The 16,686-nt window shown below is 40.8% G+C and overlaps 2 protein-coding genes across 3 annotated transcripts in view; one reads left to right on the top strand and one right to left on the bottom strand.

Moving 5' to 3' along the window:
- The window catches only part of LOC121537613 (protein FAM168A-like), a 63,984-nt gene extending 62,902 nt beyond the window's left edge, over positions 1 to 1,082 (bottom strand). The window contains exon 1 of one of the 2 annotated variants that reach the window (XM_041845199.2): positions 885 to 1,082. The gene's annotated coding sequence lies outside the window, so the exon portion shown is untranslated. The remainder of the gene's footprint in view (positions 1 to 884) is intronic. The other variant, XM_045206958.1, reaches the window with a different exon arrangement.
- Positions 1,083 to 7,920: 6,838 nt separating this feature from the next.
- On the top strand, positions 7,921 to 10,877 carry LOC121537782 (pleckstrin homology domain-containing family B member 1). Its single transcript, XM_045206829.1, has 6 exons — positions 7,921 to 8,232; positions 9,126 to 9,278; positions 9,650 to 9,752; positions 9,900 to 9,939; positions 10,108 to 10,189; positions 10,523 to 10,877. Exons 1-6 carry the CDS (start codon positions 8,196 to 8,198, stop codon positions 10,654 to 10,656), a joined length of 549 nt encoding a protein of 182 aa, XP_045062764.1. The 5' UTR covers positions 7,921 to 8,195; the 3' UTR covers positions 10,657 to 10,877.
- The last annotated feature ends 5,809 nt before the right edge of the window (positions 10,878 to 16,686 follow it).

Here is a 16,686-nt window from a genome sequence, read left to right as displayed (position 1 = left end):
TACTCTTGTTATATTGTAGTGTTATTACAGTATCATGTGTATTATGCATGCTGATATTATTAATATTAGGCTTTTTATTATCATCATTAAACAGTTTAGATTTTATCATAGGCCTATTTGTTACCTTGCACAATGCACAATTTGCCCACCTGGGCCTATTGTAGCTACTGAATGGGCTATTTTGTCATCGTACCAGCCTACTTTCCAAAAGCATCATCACCACGGCAAATAGAGAAAAGTCATAACAAAAAAATTTCACCAGCAGCTATTGCACGCATAGGCCTACAATACATCAATGAATGTCAGCTCTTGTCCTATATCACACTGAAAGATTGACTTGCATTCAGCTGATGTGACAAAGTTAAATAAATCGTTTTCCCTATCTGTCCTCTCGATCATGTAGACGCAGTCCTGAAATAATTACTGCGCTCAGAAATGTACTTGGTTTTTTAAAATGGTCACACATTAAAACTCCCGACACCATTTTGAGCAACTCGAACCTTTACCAATAGCCGAACTGCTGCTTCTGCTGCATGAGTAGGAAAAATATATAGCCGGGACAAGAGGTCGGCAGCAATTCCTCTGCACTCGCTCTCAGTCCCTGTCATGTTTAATAATGCATCCTTCAGATCCAAGGCCGTTGCTGCCGCGATTAGGCTACAATGTTGCAGACACGTCAAGACGCATTGTCACACACAAACAATATTGTCTTGTTTTCTTTGCCCTTGGACCTATGGCTTGCAACGTGTAGCCTAGTCTATCCATCTGTAATATTTTCAACCATGTCCATTACATATTTTATATATGCATAGCAAATCTATATATTGACATTGTCAGGACACATCTGTCTCGAAGATTAGATCACGTTATGATATCAAACTCACCAAATGTCAAAGGGAATTTGTTATCGTGGAGCACCTTGCCTTTAATTATATGCCGAGTCCGGTGTTGTCACTGTTTTCCCTTGATCGGTGCTGGCAGTTTTCTCCAAGGTTTGCTTCGGTGGGTTCTCATAAGCGGCGCGTCGGGTAACGTCGACATCCACACAAAGTGGGGGGATGGGAATATTGAGAGAGCGAAGGAGAGGTATCCGAGTGGCAGTAATACCACAGAGTTTCTAAACCCAGAGGCGCAACATCGACAGACTTCCGGGAACGCTTGCGAAGATAAGTCAATAAGATAAGTGATTTTTTCCCCCTTAGTTGGTAATTTTCTCGAAATTTAAAGGCACAACATAGATTAAAGCCAATGTAGTTGGACATGTTATTACTCCAACCACGTAAAATGTACAAACTGACACGCTTTCGTCAAAAACAACTTTATATTGAAGGAGAGCTTTGATTTGACGGCCTGCATATGCGCAGTTCGGCGCGAGACGACCGTTAGACCCGATGACTGTTTCTGCTCATGATCTTAGCTAGCCAACGTCGCCATGACATCGCCTACAAGCGTTATCTATTGGAGAAGCAGTTTCTGCCTATTTTCATACTGTACTGTCTTTGGTAAAACCTTGCAAACAGACTCAGTTCCATTAATTCCATTCCAGCCTTTACAATGAAACCGTCCTCTTATAGCTCCTCCCACTAGCCTCCTCTGCTCACTACCTCACACATCTTTCAATCCATCATCATCAAGTTCACTGGAGTTGGAAATATACATTTATTAAGAAAAATGATGACATGATTCTTGATTAAACTTTGTCTGATTTATGTGTTCTCACACCTCTGTATATTGGATATTTGTAATGGGTGTGTGTGCAATGGGAAAGATACACTTTCAAAGAGGACCGCTTGAATCCCCTATAGCCCTCAAACTCAACTCTGGACCTCGAAGCCAGTTCCACTGCATTTTTTTATTGTTCCCCTCTAATCAGGGACTGATTTAGACCTGGGACATCAGGTGGGTGCAATTAATTATCAGGTAGAACAGAAAACCAGCAGGCTCCGGACCTCGTACGCTAAAAGTTGAATACCTCTGTCATATAGAATGAGCATGACAATAGCAGGGAGGTTTTCATATAAGAAATATTGGAAATCAAATTGGAGATTTGTGGCAGATGACTTTGCAAAACATAATTGGCATACCTACCTTTTGATCTCTGTTGTGTTTTCACTATTGCCATGGCAATCATGAGTGATGGACATAATAGCACTATAATATGTTTTGTATGCGACTAACAAACAGTGGGAGTCCCACTTTTTTTGATAGTTTGACTGAGTTGTATAGAATCAGACAAACATGGCAAGTCAACAGAAAACCAAATGCCAACCCATTTTTTAATGCAACCAACCACATCCCAAATTCTGCAGGTACTTGCTTATCTCAACTAAAAAACAGATAAATCAACACCTCACGGCACAACACCTCTCCCCTATTTGACCTAGATAGTTTGTGTGTATGTATGGATATGTAGGCTACGTGTGCCTTTAAAAAACACATGTGATGTAGTTCTGTCCTTGAGCTGTTCTTGTCTGTTAATGTTCTGTATTATGTCATGTTTTAAGTTTTGTGTGGACCCCAGGAAGAGTAGCTTCTGCTTTTGCAACAGCTAATGGGGATCCTAATAAAATACCCCAAAATACCAAACTAAACAAAAACTCAAAAGATAGCCACAGCAGTTTTATCTTCAACCTTAACCATATTGCAAAGCCCTCCAAAAAACCTGACAGCACCAGAAAGCTATCAAGAGGTTAATTAAAGGGACAAAAACATGCAACAGAATTTAGGGCCAAGCGTTACAGTGGCAACTGAAGATAAACAAACCAGACAAATAATCTATTAAATTACCTTAGCTGGTTTGGTGTAAGGTGGTGATGTGAGGTGAGCTAGCAGCAGGTAAGTGTTGATTTGCAGAGAGCACAGTCTTCTGAAATCTAATGACATTTGCAGACCCTGCAGTCTAATTCTACTTTTATCACCACAAGTAATGTGATAGGCCTGTGCAGTTTACAGAATGACTTTACTTGAGCACTCTTTCCTAAAATAACAGGTGAGAGCTGATGTGGCATAATGTCACATAGTTATTTTGCAAGTTGGCTGGTGTTTTACCAAGCAAATTAGCTGAACCACACATTGGTTTGTCTCATCATGATTGTTGAGATAATTGTCAAGACACTAGCTGTCATGAATGTTATTGACATATGATATGCGTTATGTAGCCCCTTTTGACAGAGGGCTTTTCAAACAGCTAGAAGTCAATGTTATTTCAGGCAGGGCAGGCCAGTGGATTGGGTTAAAGAAGGCCTGTTATCTTAACAGGACAGGAAGTTGGTGGGCTGTGTCTAAAAACACGTACACTCTAAACATGGGGCTACTGACACCACCATCTAGTACCATTGACCTCCGATTGAGTACTAGTCCCAGTATCCTACAATATCCTACAGAACACACTAGTAGATAAATGCATTTGCTGGGCTATGGTGAATGTTGAGGGACTGTCATGTTATGTTATGTCATTTCATGTCATGTCATGGAACTAAGTGGTCACTGCTGACTTTGCTGACCATGATCTACAATCCAATATGTGTGATACTGATAGAGGTAGGAATAGGGCCATCTAGTGGCCACGGAGTGTACAGAGAGGATAAATAGAGTCCTGTTGAAGGTCAAACCCTGAGACAGGGGCTTCAGTTTGGTTTGGCAGGGTATGCTGCCATACCCTAGCTTAAGACCAAAAATGTAGCCTAAAATCATTCCAATCCCGATTAAAATGCTACGGCTAATTTAGGACCTTGTGGAGCATCGCTCGGAGAGAAGCTGCCAGCCTTCGCCCCTTTTGCTCACTTTAAGAAAGCAGAGCTCAGAGACAGTGCCAGACAGTTTGCTTTGCTGGTCAGCCATTTATTGCTTTGAATTTGAACTCAGCCAGCTGTTTTATGCACCGGTTACTTTCACATTGATGTCGGCATAGGCACTGCATCCAATAGATAAGCTTCCCCTAAAGCAAATTGTATTATATTTACCAAAATTAGCTATACCATTGCAAAATTAGCTATATAATTCAAAATACTAGACCAGAGAGCATGATTTGGCCACAGAGGATCATTAGCTTCTGATTTTTTTTTGCTTTAGATTGTTTTAAGCGCGCAATTTGGGCAGTGTGTGCAGCAAATAGCCTACAAAATAGCTGATTGTTGAGTTGCAGCGGTCAGTGAAAGGCAGTTAAATAGACCTATTGCAATATTTCAAAATACAATTGTAGGAAAAACAAAGTTTAGAAAGCAAATGGCTATTACTGAAAAGAGAAGACAAAGAAAATACTGTGATCTGTCTCTAGTTATCAATCTCAATTGAGCGAACAGTAGCCTATTTTATTGGCACCAGCGGAGAGTGATCGAGTTATATTATTAGCCTAAATTATGACTATGCGATCTACTCATCACATTAGGAATAGTAGCCTATCTTACATTAGTCTACTAATGCGATGATAGATGCATGCAATCCTTTATTATAAAGATGCAATTCTATAGTGAAAAAATTGCTTCCCAAACTCAAGCGCCGCGCCAATGGATGTCGGCATTTGAAGTCGGCCTTGTTGTGACTTGATAACGGTATTATGCATCTACACTGAAAAATATATATAAACGCAACATGTTAAGTGTTGGTCTCATGTTTCATGAGCTGAAATAAAATATCCTATACATTTTCCATACGGACAAAAAGCTTATTACTCTCAAATGTTGTGCACAAATTTGTTTACATCCCTGTTAGTGAGCATTTCTCCTGTGCCAAGATAATACATCCACCTGACAGGTGTGGCATATCAATTAGCTGATTAAACAGCATGATCATGACACAGGTGCACCTTGTGCTGGGGACAATAAAAGGCCACTCTAAAATGAGCAGTTTTGTCACACAACACAATGCCACAGATGTCTTAAGTTTTGAGGGAGCGTGCAATTGGCATGCTGACTGCAGGAATGTCCACCAGAGCTGTTGCCAGAAAATTGAATGTTAATTTCTCTAGCATAAGCCGCTCCAATGTCATTTTAGAGAATTTGGCAATATGTCCAACCGGCCTCACAACCGCAGACCTTGTGTTTGCGTCGTGTGGGCGAGCGGTTTGCTGATGACAACATTGTGGACAGAGTGCCCCATGGTGGCGGTAGGGTTATGGTATGGGGAGGTATAAGCTACAGACAACGAACACAATTGCATTTTATTGATGGCAATTTGAATGCACAAAAATATCGTGACGAGCTCCTGAGGCCCATTGTGAGGCCCATTTTTTAAAAAGGTATTTGTGACCAACAGATGCATATCTGTATTCCCAGTAATGTGAAATCCATAGATTAGGGCCTAATGAATTTATTTCAATTGACTGATTTCTTCATATGAACTGTAATTCAGTAAAATCAATGAAATTGTTGCATGTTGCGTTTATATTTTTGTTCAGTATATTTCACGTTGCACTGGTTCCACAAGTAAATTAGTCAATTTATGATGAGGTTGAGTATTGGTTGACATTGTATATGCCGTTCCACAGACCTTTAAACCTAATATTGCTGCGTTATATATACAGTACCATGACATTGTTGAATACTCGTTTCTGATTGGCTTGAAGGCATTCTAGAGCGTGCATTATTTAAGTGATAATGCCCTTGAAGCCAGTGTTTGGAAGATATATTGGCAGGGATCAAGGGCCGGCAAACCGTGCCAATATATCCTCCAAACACTGGCTTCAAGGGCATTATCACTTTTATACAAGGGGTCACCAACATATTCAAATTCATTATTATTGACATATTTTCATTAAAAACGTTATTTTGATTAATTTATTCATACTATTTCATCCTTCCACAAGATATAGTCCCGACACAAATCTATGATTACCTAAGCCGGCTGATCGTTCGTTCTATCGGTTCGGTTGCCAGAGACGCTACCCAGTCGTTCAGTCTTTTTGTTCTGTATCTATGGATGCGACCCAGTCGTTCGTTCTAAATGTTCCATTGCCATACTGGCTGGCAACATTCTTATCTCTTGCTTGCTAGCTAGCCAACTACGGCTAACTTACAGGCACGTCAAGAAGTGCAACCAGAGTAAAAGCAAAGTAGCTGCACTTGCATTTGTTTAAGATGTTTTCTAGTGACATTTATTTCGAACATCCATAACAATTTCGCCTGGCATAGAAAATGTGCTCACTCGTCAGGACACTGTTGTTCAGAGGATCTAGCCAACAACACAGCTAACACAATCAATTCAAACTGAAGCTGGAAAGACTGCAAACTAGCTGCTCTTCGTTTCGTTTGACCTTTTTCAATTGGCATTTCTTTGAATATATCCATAAAATGATGCCAGCTGATTCATGATTTCAACTGGCTGAGAAACGCTGCCTGCCTGTCTGTCTCAACCCGACACCTTCATTACTATATGACAACTTGAGATCGAATTTGAATATTGAAACAATGTTGCAAATGTCGGCGAGACAGACAGCAAGGTTTATACAAATCTACGCTGTTGAAAACTAAATGTTAGTCTAAAAGAAATGTGAGATAATGTCTTAATGCTTTTTATAGTGGAGATCAAGTTTCTAAATTGCTTGGCTGGGCTGATGAGACAGTGGATTGCGCAGTTAGATGGAACAGAGTAAATAGGCATTTTAACGTCATAGATTCCCACGGGGGGGCAGTATGAAAAATGTATGCACTCACTAACTGTAAGTCGCTCTGGATAAGAGCGTCTGCTAAATGACTAAAATGTAAATGTAAAATATTTAGCCGGTGGTAACTTGTGGAATAGACATCGGCTGGCATGCTGTTTTAACCAATCCGCTAGCGCGTTGTGGGACACACCTTCCCTGTCATTCATTACATTCAAGAGAACACATAGCCCCTTGTTGATTATCCCTTACATAATTAATGGCTAAGGTACCTTTTGCTTGTTTTTGCTGTTCTCCAAATAGCATTTTAGAGTTTTTAAATAGTGTAGAAATGCAAAGAATGAGCTTCAACTTCCAGAAAATTATTTGCAGTAAAAGAGCTTCAACTTCCCCAAAATCCCCTGTTCCGCCATGGCAGGGATGGAGCATGTTATAGATGCTTTCATTGTCAATTATTACAGTGTGATTAGTAATAATGCATATATAAATAGCTAATGTATATATACTTCTATAAATACAGTTATTGATATTGTTTCACTGACCCTGTAAAGAAATCTAGCCTAATTGGCTATATCCAGATCATTCTAATATTCTCAAACTCAAACCCTCTATATCAACCTGAGGCAGTGTCTATGATACAGGCAACAGACATGAGGTCATCATTATACCTCCATGGGATTGGCTCACTTGGAGGGAATAGACAGTCTTTTAGTAAGGTTTAAAATAGAGCCAAGGTGATTCGCTAGTGAATCAATCTGATACACCTTAGCATTTCTACTGGGTTCAAGTCATATAATTGGCATCATGACTTCTTTCTCAGCAGACCAACATTTGTGCTTATGAAAGTACTTGGGCAGCTTTCATAATGATATTACAACAGTGACTCAAGAATACTCAGGTCACAGGTGCACCTAAGCTAAAACAGGAAGCAGAATCGGACTGGCCATAGGGCAGTTTGGGAAACTGCCAGATGGGCTGGTCCAACTTTAGCCCAGTGGGCCGGTCTAGAAAATTGTTTTATGCAGAATGACCATTATTTGGCTAGTAATGGGGGCTTAAGGAAAAAAGGTTCTCACCTGTGACCCAAAGAAACTGTAACAGTTATCTAATTAATGGGTTATTTTAATGCAGGGATTAAGGGATTAAGTGTGTTATGCCTTTTTCACTACACACTATCAACATATGCAGTAGTCCAATAACCCCAGTTCCTAAAGGCAGATGAGATGACACACAAAATATAAATAGAGGCAAAGCAGAGTAAATAGAGGAGGAAGAAGAGGAGGTGGAGGAGGAGGAGACAGGAAGTGAGAACATTCCAGCCCGAGAGGGAAGAAGTAGATGAGTCAGGAGAAAAGGTGTGGCCAATCCAGGCCCCCTAATCCCAAATTATCTAGTTTAGCCCCCGTCTCCGCCTCGCGCTCTCAGATTAGACGTGTGGGCCAGAATCAAAATAAAGGCACCGTACGTCTCTCTGTCTCTCTGCAGACAGCTCCTCAACCAAGAACAAACTCTCAACATACACAGAACAAACGTTCCTGTCAAAAACATATTATTTGGGGTGAGGAATTGTGTTGTGGACAGCTCACCGACCGTACACATGGCTCTACTGAAGTCAGGCTGGCTCTGGAGACAGAGTGAGTACTGTAGCTTCAATGTCTGTCGAATAATGTAATGTTGTACTCTAACCTAGTGTCTACATGTTTTGGTCTCAGATACAGACTTAGCCATTACAGGTACTATCTTTACCAATTGTAGACCTCAACAGCTAAACAAAGCATAAGATGTTGTGTGGGGCGCTAATACAAGAGTGATATCAGCACTATATAGAACACTTTGACAGACAGGTTAAGTGGGTGTGAGAGGTCTGTAGCAATCTTTGCTCCCGTCCGCAGTCCGTGCCACTTCCTCCAAAAACTGTTCTCCCATGTTCTTAAGACTGATACCACTGAAAACAAAATGGAGGACTCTATTGATGCCATCAAGATCGATTGATTTGGATTTTAAAATAAGATCAGAATCGTTCTAGAAGGTGAATGTTACGACTGTTATGAAATTCCAATCCTCACTCTGCTTGTGCAGCCTGGCCATAATCTAATAAGCGTTAGTTAATATTTTAGCAAATCAGTGACTCACACAGACAGGCCACAAGCCAACCACTGCAGATTCACCCACCGGAGAAAAACAACAACAGATTAAGAGCTTCAACCATATAAATAAAAAACACTCAAAATGGCTGTAGGTCTACCATTACAGAAACATTGAATAAAATGGGGATGTGCTGAATTGAGACAGAATCATGTCTGGCTGAGGGTGCATTTCAGTTAATGTGGATAAATGAAACAGCTAGAGCATTTCAGTTTGTGGATAAAGGATTTCAGTTCATGTTGATAAACTAAATAAAAGGATACAAAGTGGTCAAAGTCGACCTGACCGATAGGAAACTAGACATCATAAACTAACCCCAACTATATTCCACTTCACACTCCATCACCCCCCCCTCCCGCTCTTCCTTACTTACTTCCGTCAGCCTCTATCCTAAAACGCTGGAAGCTGAATTGGTGTGACCTGTGGATCGATGGAAGCCTGGCCTTCTACAAGACGGAGCGCAGGCGAGAATTTGAGCACCGAGTGGGTCTCAAGACCAGCTGTGTGAGCGTCAAGTCTGGCCTGGAGTGTGCAGGTGAGGAGGGAGTGTATAGAAAGATGGGGGTGTTCAACAGACAATGGATGCGTCCGAAATGGCAACCTATTCCCTAGGCTTATAGTGGACTAGTTTTGACCAGAGCTCCTTGAGACATGCTGTATTCTTTATTACAGAAAGAACGTGGACTGAGGAGTCCAAATATCTGTACTGACCTACAAAAGATTTGTGCCTTTGCTGTGGACCCAAATAAAGCATTGAAATGTACGGTGTCCATATAAGACTGACAACACCAGTTGAGACTGACGAAAGTCCTGATCAGACTGAGGCTGTCCTAATATGGACACCCTAATAATGTGTGTGTAAGTGTGTATGTGTGTGTAACCCTAGCTGTCTCTGTTGTTGTGCAGGTCTCTCTCCCCCAGAGAACCACCCCAGGGAAAACCTGGTGGAGGTGCAGCTTAGAGACGGCACCACAGTGATCCTGTGTGCCAACAGTGAGGACGAGGCACTGTGAGTCTCTTTCCCTCACACACACACACACACACACATACACACACTCTCTCTCTCCCTCTCTTTTACAGTACACACTCTTTCTCTCTCACTCTCTCTCTAATTCTCCCTTCCTCTCTTTCTCATTTTCTCATTCTCTTTTTGCAGAGCATGGAAATTGACAATTCTAGAGGTGAGACGAAACCCTGTAAGTAACCCAGTAAATTTCTACAACATGCACCACTGAGTACTGTATCAATAAATCCCATATCCATATACCCATATATCATACAGTATATAATCAATGCTTATTGGGAATCTCAGAGGACATTCTAGTTTTATCCCTAGCCTTATCTTATCTTCTTATCCTTTCCAGTTTGCGTATGACCCGTATGACGACTCCTACCCATCCGTCCCAATGGACGGCCACAACACCATCTACTTGGCTCCTGGATCAGGTAAAGACAACACACCCGAGCTCTGGGTCATATTCATTAGTGCACACCTTAGCAAAACTTTTTGCAATGAAAAACAAACATTAGCGTTTTTTTGTTATCACAAGTTCAGGTAGTCCCTCCCTGTTTCAGTCCGTTTTCTTCCGTTTGGTGCCTAGTGAAAACGACTGATGTCAGCAAGTAAACATTGTGAATCTAGCAATCCTTTCCAAGACAGTTGTTGAGAAATCTATCCTGGTTAAATCAAATAAAACACACTCGTATATTCACCTATGCTCCTGTATACAGTAGTACACCATATATTCAGCATCCTGTCTCAACCTCCATCTCTCTCAGGTACCCACCACATACTGATCCAGAGAGACCCATACGATGGCATAGGAGAGCAGGTGGCACTGGGGCTACTGGCAGGAATGGCGGCAGGCGCTGCTATGCGCTCCTTCCTCTGGATGCCCTTCTTGTTCTGCTGATATAGAAGGCCTCTGAACTGGACCGGGCTGCTTGCTTGGGCAGCCTCCCCTAGTGCGCTAGCTCCATGAGCAGGGAGGCACGGCTGGGAAATGCACAGGCTCATATATGTAGGAGTGCTGCTGTAGGCCTCACTCCTAAAAGTCTTATTTTTTTGTCATACTTGAGTAAAAGTAAAGATACCTTAATAGAAAATGACTCAAGTAAAATTGAAAGTCACCCAGTAAAATACTACTTGAGTAAAAGTCTAAAAGTATTTGGTTTAAAATATTCTTAAGTATCAAAAGTAAAAGTATAAATTATTTCAAATTCCTTATATTAAGCAAACCAGACAGCACAATTTTCTTGTTTAAAAAAAAAATGTATTGATAGCCAGGGGCACACTCCAACACTCCAACATCATTTACAGAGGAAGCGTGTGTTTATAGACTCCGCCAGATCAGAGGCTTTTGAGCATCAGGGAAAATGTATGTAGTAAAAAGTACATTATTTGTTTAGGAATGCAGTGAAGTAAAAGTAAAAGTTGACCAAAATATAAATAGTACAGTACATATACTCCAAAACACTACTTAAGTAGTACTTTAAAGTATTTTTACTTAAGTACTTTACACCACTGCTGTTGCAGAATATGGGCGCACGTGTGTGTGTTTGTGTGTGTGTGTGTATATCATCATTTGTTGTAAATGTGTCCTTAATGACATAGGCTAAGTTCACACAGCATATTTACAATGAATATATATATGAAACGTATGCGGTATGCATATTCAGCTGCCTGAGGTTTATGGCACCCCACAGAACCCTTGACTGCAATTATTTTTAACTTGAAACATCGAGGTGCAAAAGCTGATCACATTTATTAACCTTAGATCCTGTACTTAATCTCAGTTACGATTTTCCATTCACTATGTTTGAGTGCAATGCTGTTGTTATTGTCAAATTTAATAAAATAGTTTCAAAACCATGGCTATGAGAATTCATATAAGATGACAGAATACTTACTTGCTTAATCATCGTAATTCCTATGTGGAACATAAGGCTTCCACAAGACAGCATCACTGTTGCCTATATTCCGCCTGTATGGTGATGGTGTAGCTCAGTTGGTAGAGCATGGTGTTTGCAACGCCAGGGTTGTGGGTTCGATTCCCATGGGGGGCCAGTATGAAAAATGTATGCACTCACTAACTGTAAGTCGCTCTGGATAAGAGTGTCTGCTAAATGACTAAAATGTAAAATGGTGTTCCATGACCGAACACAGTCCATCTCCTTGTGTCACGGATCCCCCGGTATTGCTGCTTATTCCGTTCACCAGCTCCGGAGGTCTACGTCACCGGTCTTCTAGACGTCACTGACCTGGATCATTACCACCAACCCCGGACTGTCTTGTCTCATTACGCACACCTGGTTCCTATTTTCCCTGATTAGTATGTGCCCTCTCTTCCCCATTGTCCTTGTCGATTATTGTCTCATGTCTGTTGGTCTCGTGAGTACCGTGTGTTGTGCTCTTGTTATTACGGGTCTCGTCCAGTGGATTGTTTAGAGGTTTACACCTTGCTCTTTTGTTTGGGTTACAGTCCTGTGTTATACAGTGCCTTGCGAAACTATTCACCCCCCTTGGCATTTTTTCCTATTTTGTTGCCTTATAACCTGGAATTAAAATAGATTTTTTTGGGGGTTGTATCATTTGATTTACACAACATGCCTACCACTTTGAAGATGCAAAATATTTTTTATTGTGAAACAAACAAGAAATAAGACAAAAAAACACCTTTTGCAGCAATTATAGCTGCAAGTCTCTTGAGGTATGTCTCTATAAGCTTGGCACATCTAGCCACTGGAATTTTTGCCCATTCTTCAAGGCAAAACTGCTCCATCTCCTTTAAGTTGGATGGGTTCCGCTGGTGTACAGCAATCTTTAAGTCATACCACAGATTCTCAATTGGATTGAGGTCTGGGCTTTGACTAGGCCATTCCAAGACATTTAAATGTTTCCCCTTAAACCACTCAAGTGTTGCTTTAGCAGTATGCTTAGGGTCATTGTCCTGCTGGAAGGTGAACCTCCTTTCCAGTCTCAAATCTCTGAAGACTGAAACAGGTTTCCCTCAAGAATTTCCCTGTATTTAGCGCCATCCATCATTCCTTCAATTCTGACCAGTTTCCCAGTCCCTGCCGATGAAAAACATCCCCACAGCATGATGCTGCCACCACCATGCTTCACTGTGGGGATGGTATTCTCGGGGCGATGAGAGGTGTTGTGTTTGCGCCAGACATAGCATTTTCCTTGATGGCCAAAAAGGTCAATTTTAGTTTCATCTGACCAGAGTACCTTCTTCCATATGTTTGGAGAGTCTCCCACATGCCTTTTGGCGAACACCAAACATGTTTGCTTATTTTTTTCTTTAAGCAATGGCTTTTTTCTGGCCACTCTTCCGTAAAGCCCAGCTCTGTGGAGTGTACGACTTAAAGTGGTCCTGGACAGATACTCTCATCTCTGCTGTGGAGCTTTGCAGCTCCTTCAGGGTTATCTTTGGTCTCTTTGTTGCCTCTCTGATTAATGCCCTCCTTGCCTGGTCCGTGAGTTTCGGTGGGCGAACCTCTCTTGGCAGGTTTGTTGTGGTGCCATATTCTTTCAATTTTTTTATAATGGATTTAATGGTGCTCCGTGGGATGTTCAAAGTTTCTGATATTTTTTTATAACCCAACCCTGATCTGTACTTCTCCACAACTTTGTCCCTGACTTGTTTGGAGAGATCCTTGGTCTTCATGGTGCCGCTTGCTTGGTGGTGCCCCTTGCTTAGTTGTGGGGCCTTTCAAAACAGGTGTATATATACTGAGATCATGTGAAAGATCATGTGACACTTAGATTGCACACAGGTGGACTTTATTTAACTAATTATGTGACTTCTGAAGGTAATTGGTTGCACCAGATCTTATTTATGGGCTTTATAGCAAAGGGGGTGAATACATACAGTTGAAGTCGGAAGTTTACATACACTTAGGTTGGAGTCATTAAAACTCGTTTTTCAACCACTCCACACATTTCTTGTTAACAAACTATAGTTTTGGCAAGTCGGTTAGGACATCTACTTTGTGCATGACACAAGTAATTTTTCCAACAATTGTTTACAGACAGATTATTTCACTTATAATTCACTGTATCACAATTCCAGTGGGTCAGAAGTTTACATACACTAAGTTGACTGTGCCTTTAAACAGCTTGGAAAATTCCAGAAAATGATGTTATGGCTTTAGAAGCTTCTGATAGGCTAATTGACATCACTTGAGTCAATTGGAGGTGTACCTGTGGATGTATTTCAAGGCCTACCTTCAAACTCAGTGCCTCTTTGCTTGACATCATGGGAAAATCAAAAGAAATCAGCCAAGACCTCAGAAAAAAAATTGTAGACCTCCACAAGTCTGGTTCATCCTTGGGAGCAATTTCCAAATGTCTGAAGGTACCACGTTCATCTGTACAAACAATAGTACGTAAGTATAAACACCATGGGACCACGCAGCCGTCATACCGCTAGAAAGGAGACGCATTCTGTCTCCTAGAGATGAACGTACTTTGGTGCGAAAAGTGCAAATCAATCCCAGAACAACAGCAAAGGACCTTGTGAAGATGCTGGAGGAAAAAGGTACAAAAGTATCTATATCCACAGTAAAACGAGTCCTATAACGACATAACCTGAAAGACCGCTCAGCAAGGAAGAAGCCACTGCTCCAAAACCACCATAAAAAAGCCAGACTACGGTTTGCAACTGCACATGGGGACAAAGATCGTACTTTTTAGATAAATGTCCTCTGGTCTGATGAAACAAAAATATAACTGTTTGGCCATAATGACCATCGTTATGTTTGGAGGAAAAAGGGTGGGCTTGCAAGCCGAAGAACACCATCCCAAGGGGAACGGCACCTCCTTACCTTCAGGCTCTGATCAGACCCTACACCCAAATGAGGGCACTACGTTCATCCACCTCTGGCCTGCTAGCCCCCCTACCTCTACGGAAGCACAGTTCCCGCTCAGCCCAGTCAAAGCTATTCGCTGCTCTGGCACCCCAATGGTGGAACAAGCTCCCCAATGACGCCAGGACAGCGGAGTCACTGACCACCTTCCGGAGACACTTGAAACCCTACCTCTTTAAGGAATACCTGGAATAGTATAAAAGTAATCCTTCTACCCCCCCTCCCCTCCATAAAAAAAATAAGTGGTTGTCCCACTGGCTATCATAAGTATTGGGTGATTTTGGAGTCAATTTTATTGTAAATAAGAAAATATGTTTCCGAACACTTCTACATTAATGTGGATGCTACCATGATTACAGATAATCATGAATGAATCATGACTAATGATGAGTGAGAAAGCTACAGATGCACAAAGATCATGCTCCCATCATTGCGTGCTAAGAATATGGGGCCAAATACGAAACTTTTGACTAAATGTAATATACTATAAGGTAATTTCTCCAAATACTTACAGTATGACACCTTCAAATGGGGACTAGATACATAAAATGCTTTCATTTCTACGGTAAAACAGATACAAAAGAAAATACCCTCAAATAAAAGGTTACATTTTGTACTGTAGCCATTGTATCTCAAATCAAAAATGCTGGAGTATAGGGCCGAATTAAAAGGTTTAGCTTCACTGTCCAAATAAATACATAGGGGAGTAAATGTATCATTTATTAGACATCAGTAGTAGCCTACACACTTCTCACTCAATCTACCTTGATGTAGTTTTTCTCCAAAACAATATTCCCATGATGATGGTGAACTTCAGAGAAGCAGTCGCAAACAACACCACTAGAGGGAGACAGACGACATGAAACTAACATCTCCTAAAGGTTGCTCCTAGCAGAACTCGGCAAGGCGAAGCGAACGTCTGTGCCTTGCATATTCCCCTAAAAGACCTTCACTTGAAATATTATAAAAAATCTGCAATATTACTGTTTGTCCCTCTTGAGAAGCTGTAGCAACAACATAGCCAGTATACACTTCCTCAAAATAGTCTGAATTAATCTATGATAACTCAAGAAATCTGTCAAGTTTAAGCCTGTCGCATGATTCCCCGTTGAAACAGTTCACACATATATTATGAAGACATTTTGTAAAGTTTTTGTTCAAAAAATAAATGAAATTCACTTGATAAATACTGCACCAAACATCTCTTAGATGTAAAATTGCGCGACTAAGACTTCCTCAGCAATATCCTCTACATTAATGATAGATTTCTTGATGTATCTTAGATTAATTTGACTATGTTGTTGCTACGGGTCTGAAGAGGGACAAACAGTAATATTTCCGTTTTTTTTAAGGGAGTATGCAAGGCACAGACGTTTGCTTTGCCTAGCCGAGTACTGCTAGGAGCAAACCAAACCTAGCACGTGGGCACCTTTAGCCTACATTCAGGCATGAAATGGATGGGAAATTACTGGGAACTGATTTCCCAAAAGTTACTAACTTTTCTAAACTGAATTCAATAGCCTATTAAACTCTGCTTGTTCATGTGTTTTTTAGCATCGATTCATAAACCAAGAGTCTGACCCTTCCACACCATGCCTTCTCACCATAAAAAAATAAACAATCCTACAAAATCAAGTGCTGTTTTTTGTTGTTTGAAATTAAATGTCAGTGTTACAACTTCTTAATAACCCTGTAATTCAGTGAACTGATTCATCACACACACTCACAATGGGAAGGCTGTTGTAAAGCAGGCCTACAGTAAGCCAGATGAACATTATAATAAATTACTTAATCTCTAAATTATAAAATGATAACATTATTATAAAACATTTTTTTTTATGAAGCTGTCAAATCAACCATGATTAAACAAAACCCGTGATTTTGCACCTTAAATTATCCTTGATTTTCGCTTTGATGGTCAATGACACCAGTCTGTACCTCTCTCTTTTTTCTTAACCCTTTCCCAGATTGTGTAGTTGTTTTGAAGATCTTCTATTTTCTTAAGAAATTGTTAGCAAACTTTTACACACAAACTGCCATATTGCATAATATAGGCCTACCTACATGTT

Source organism: Coregonus clupeaformis, chromosome 24 (assembly GCF_020615455.1).
Source record: "Coregonus clupeaformis isolate EN_2021a chromosome 24, ASM2061545v1, whole genome shotgun sequence".
In the NCBI taxonomy this organism is placed as follows: domain Eukaryota; kingdom Metazoa; phylum Chordata; class Actinopteri; order Salmoniformes; family Salmonidae; genus Coregonus; species Coregonus clupeaformis.
Note: the sequence above shows the minus strand (reverse complement) of the source record. Positions and strands in the feature narration are given on the sequence as shown.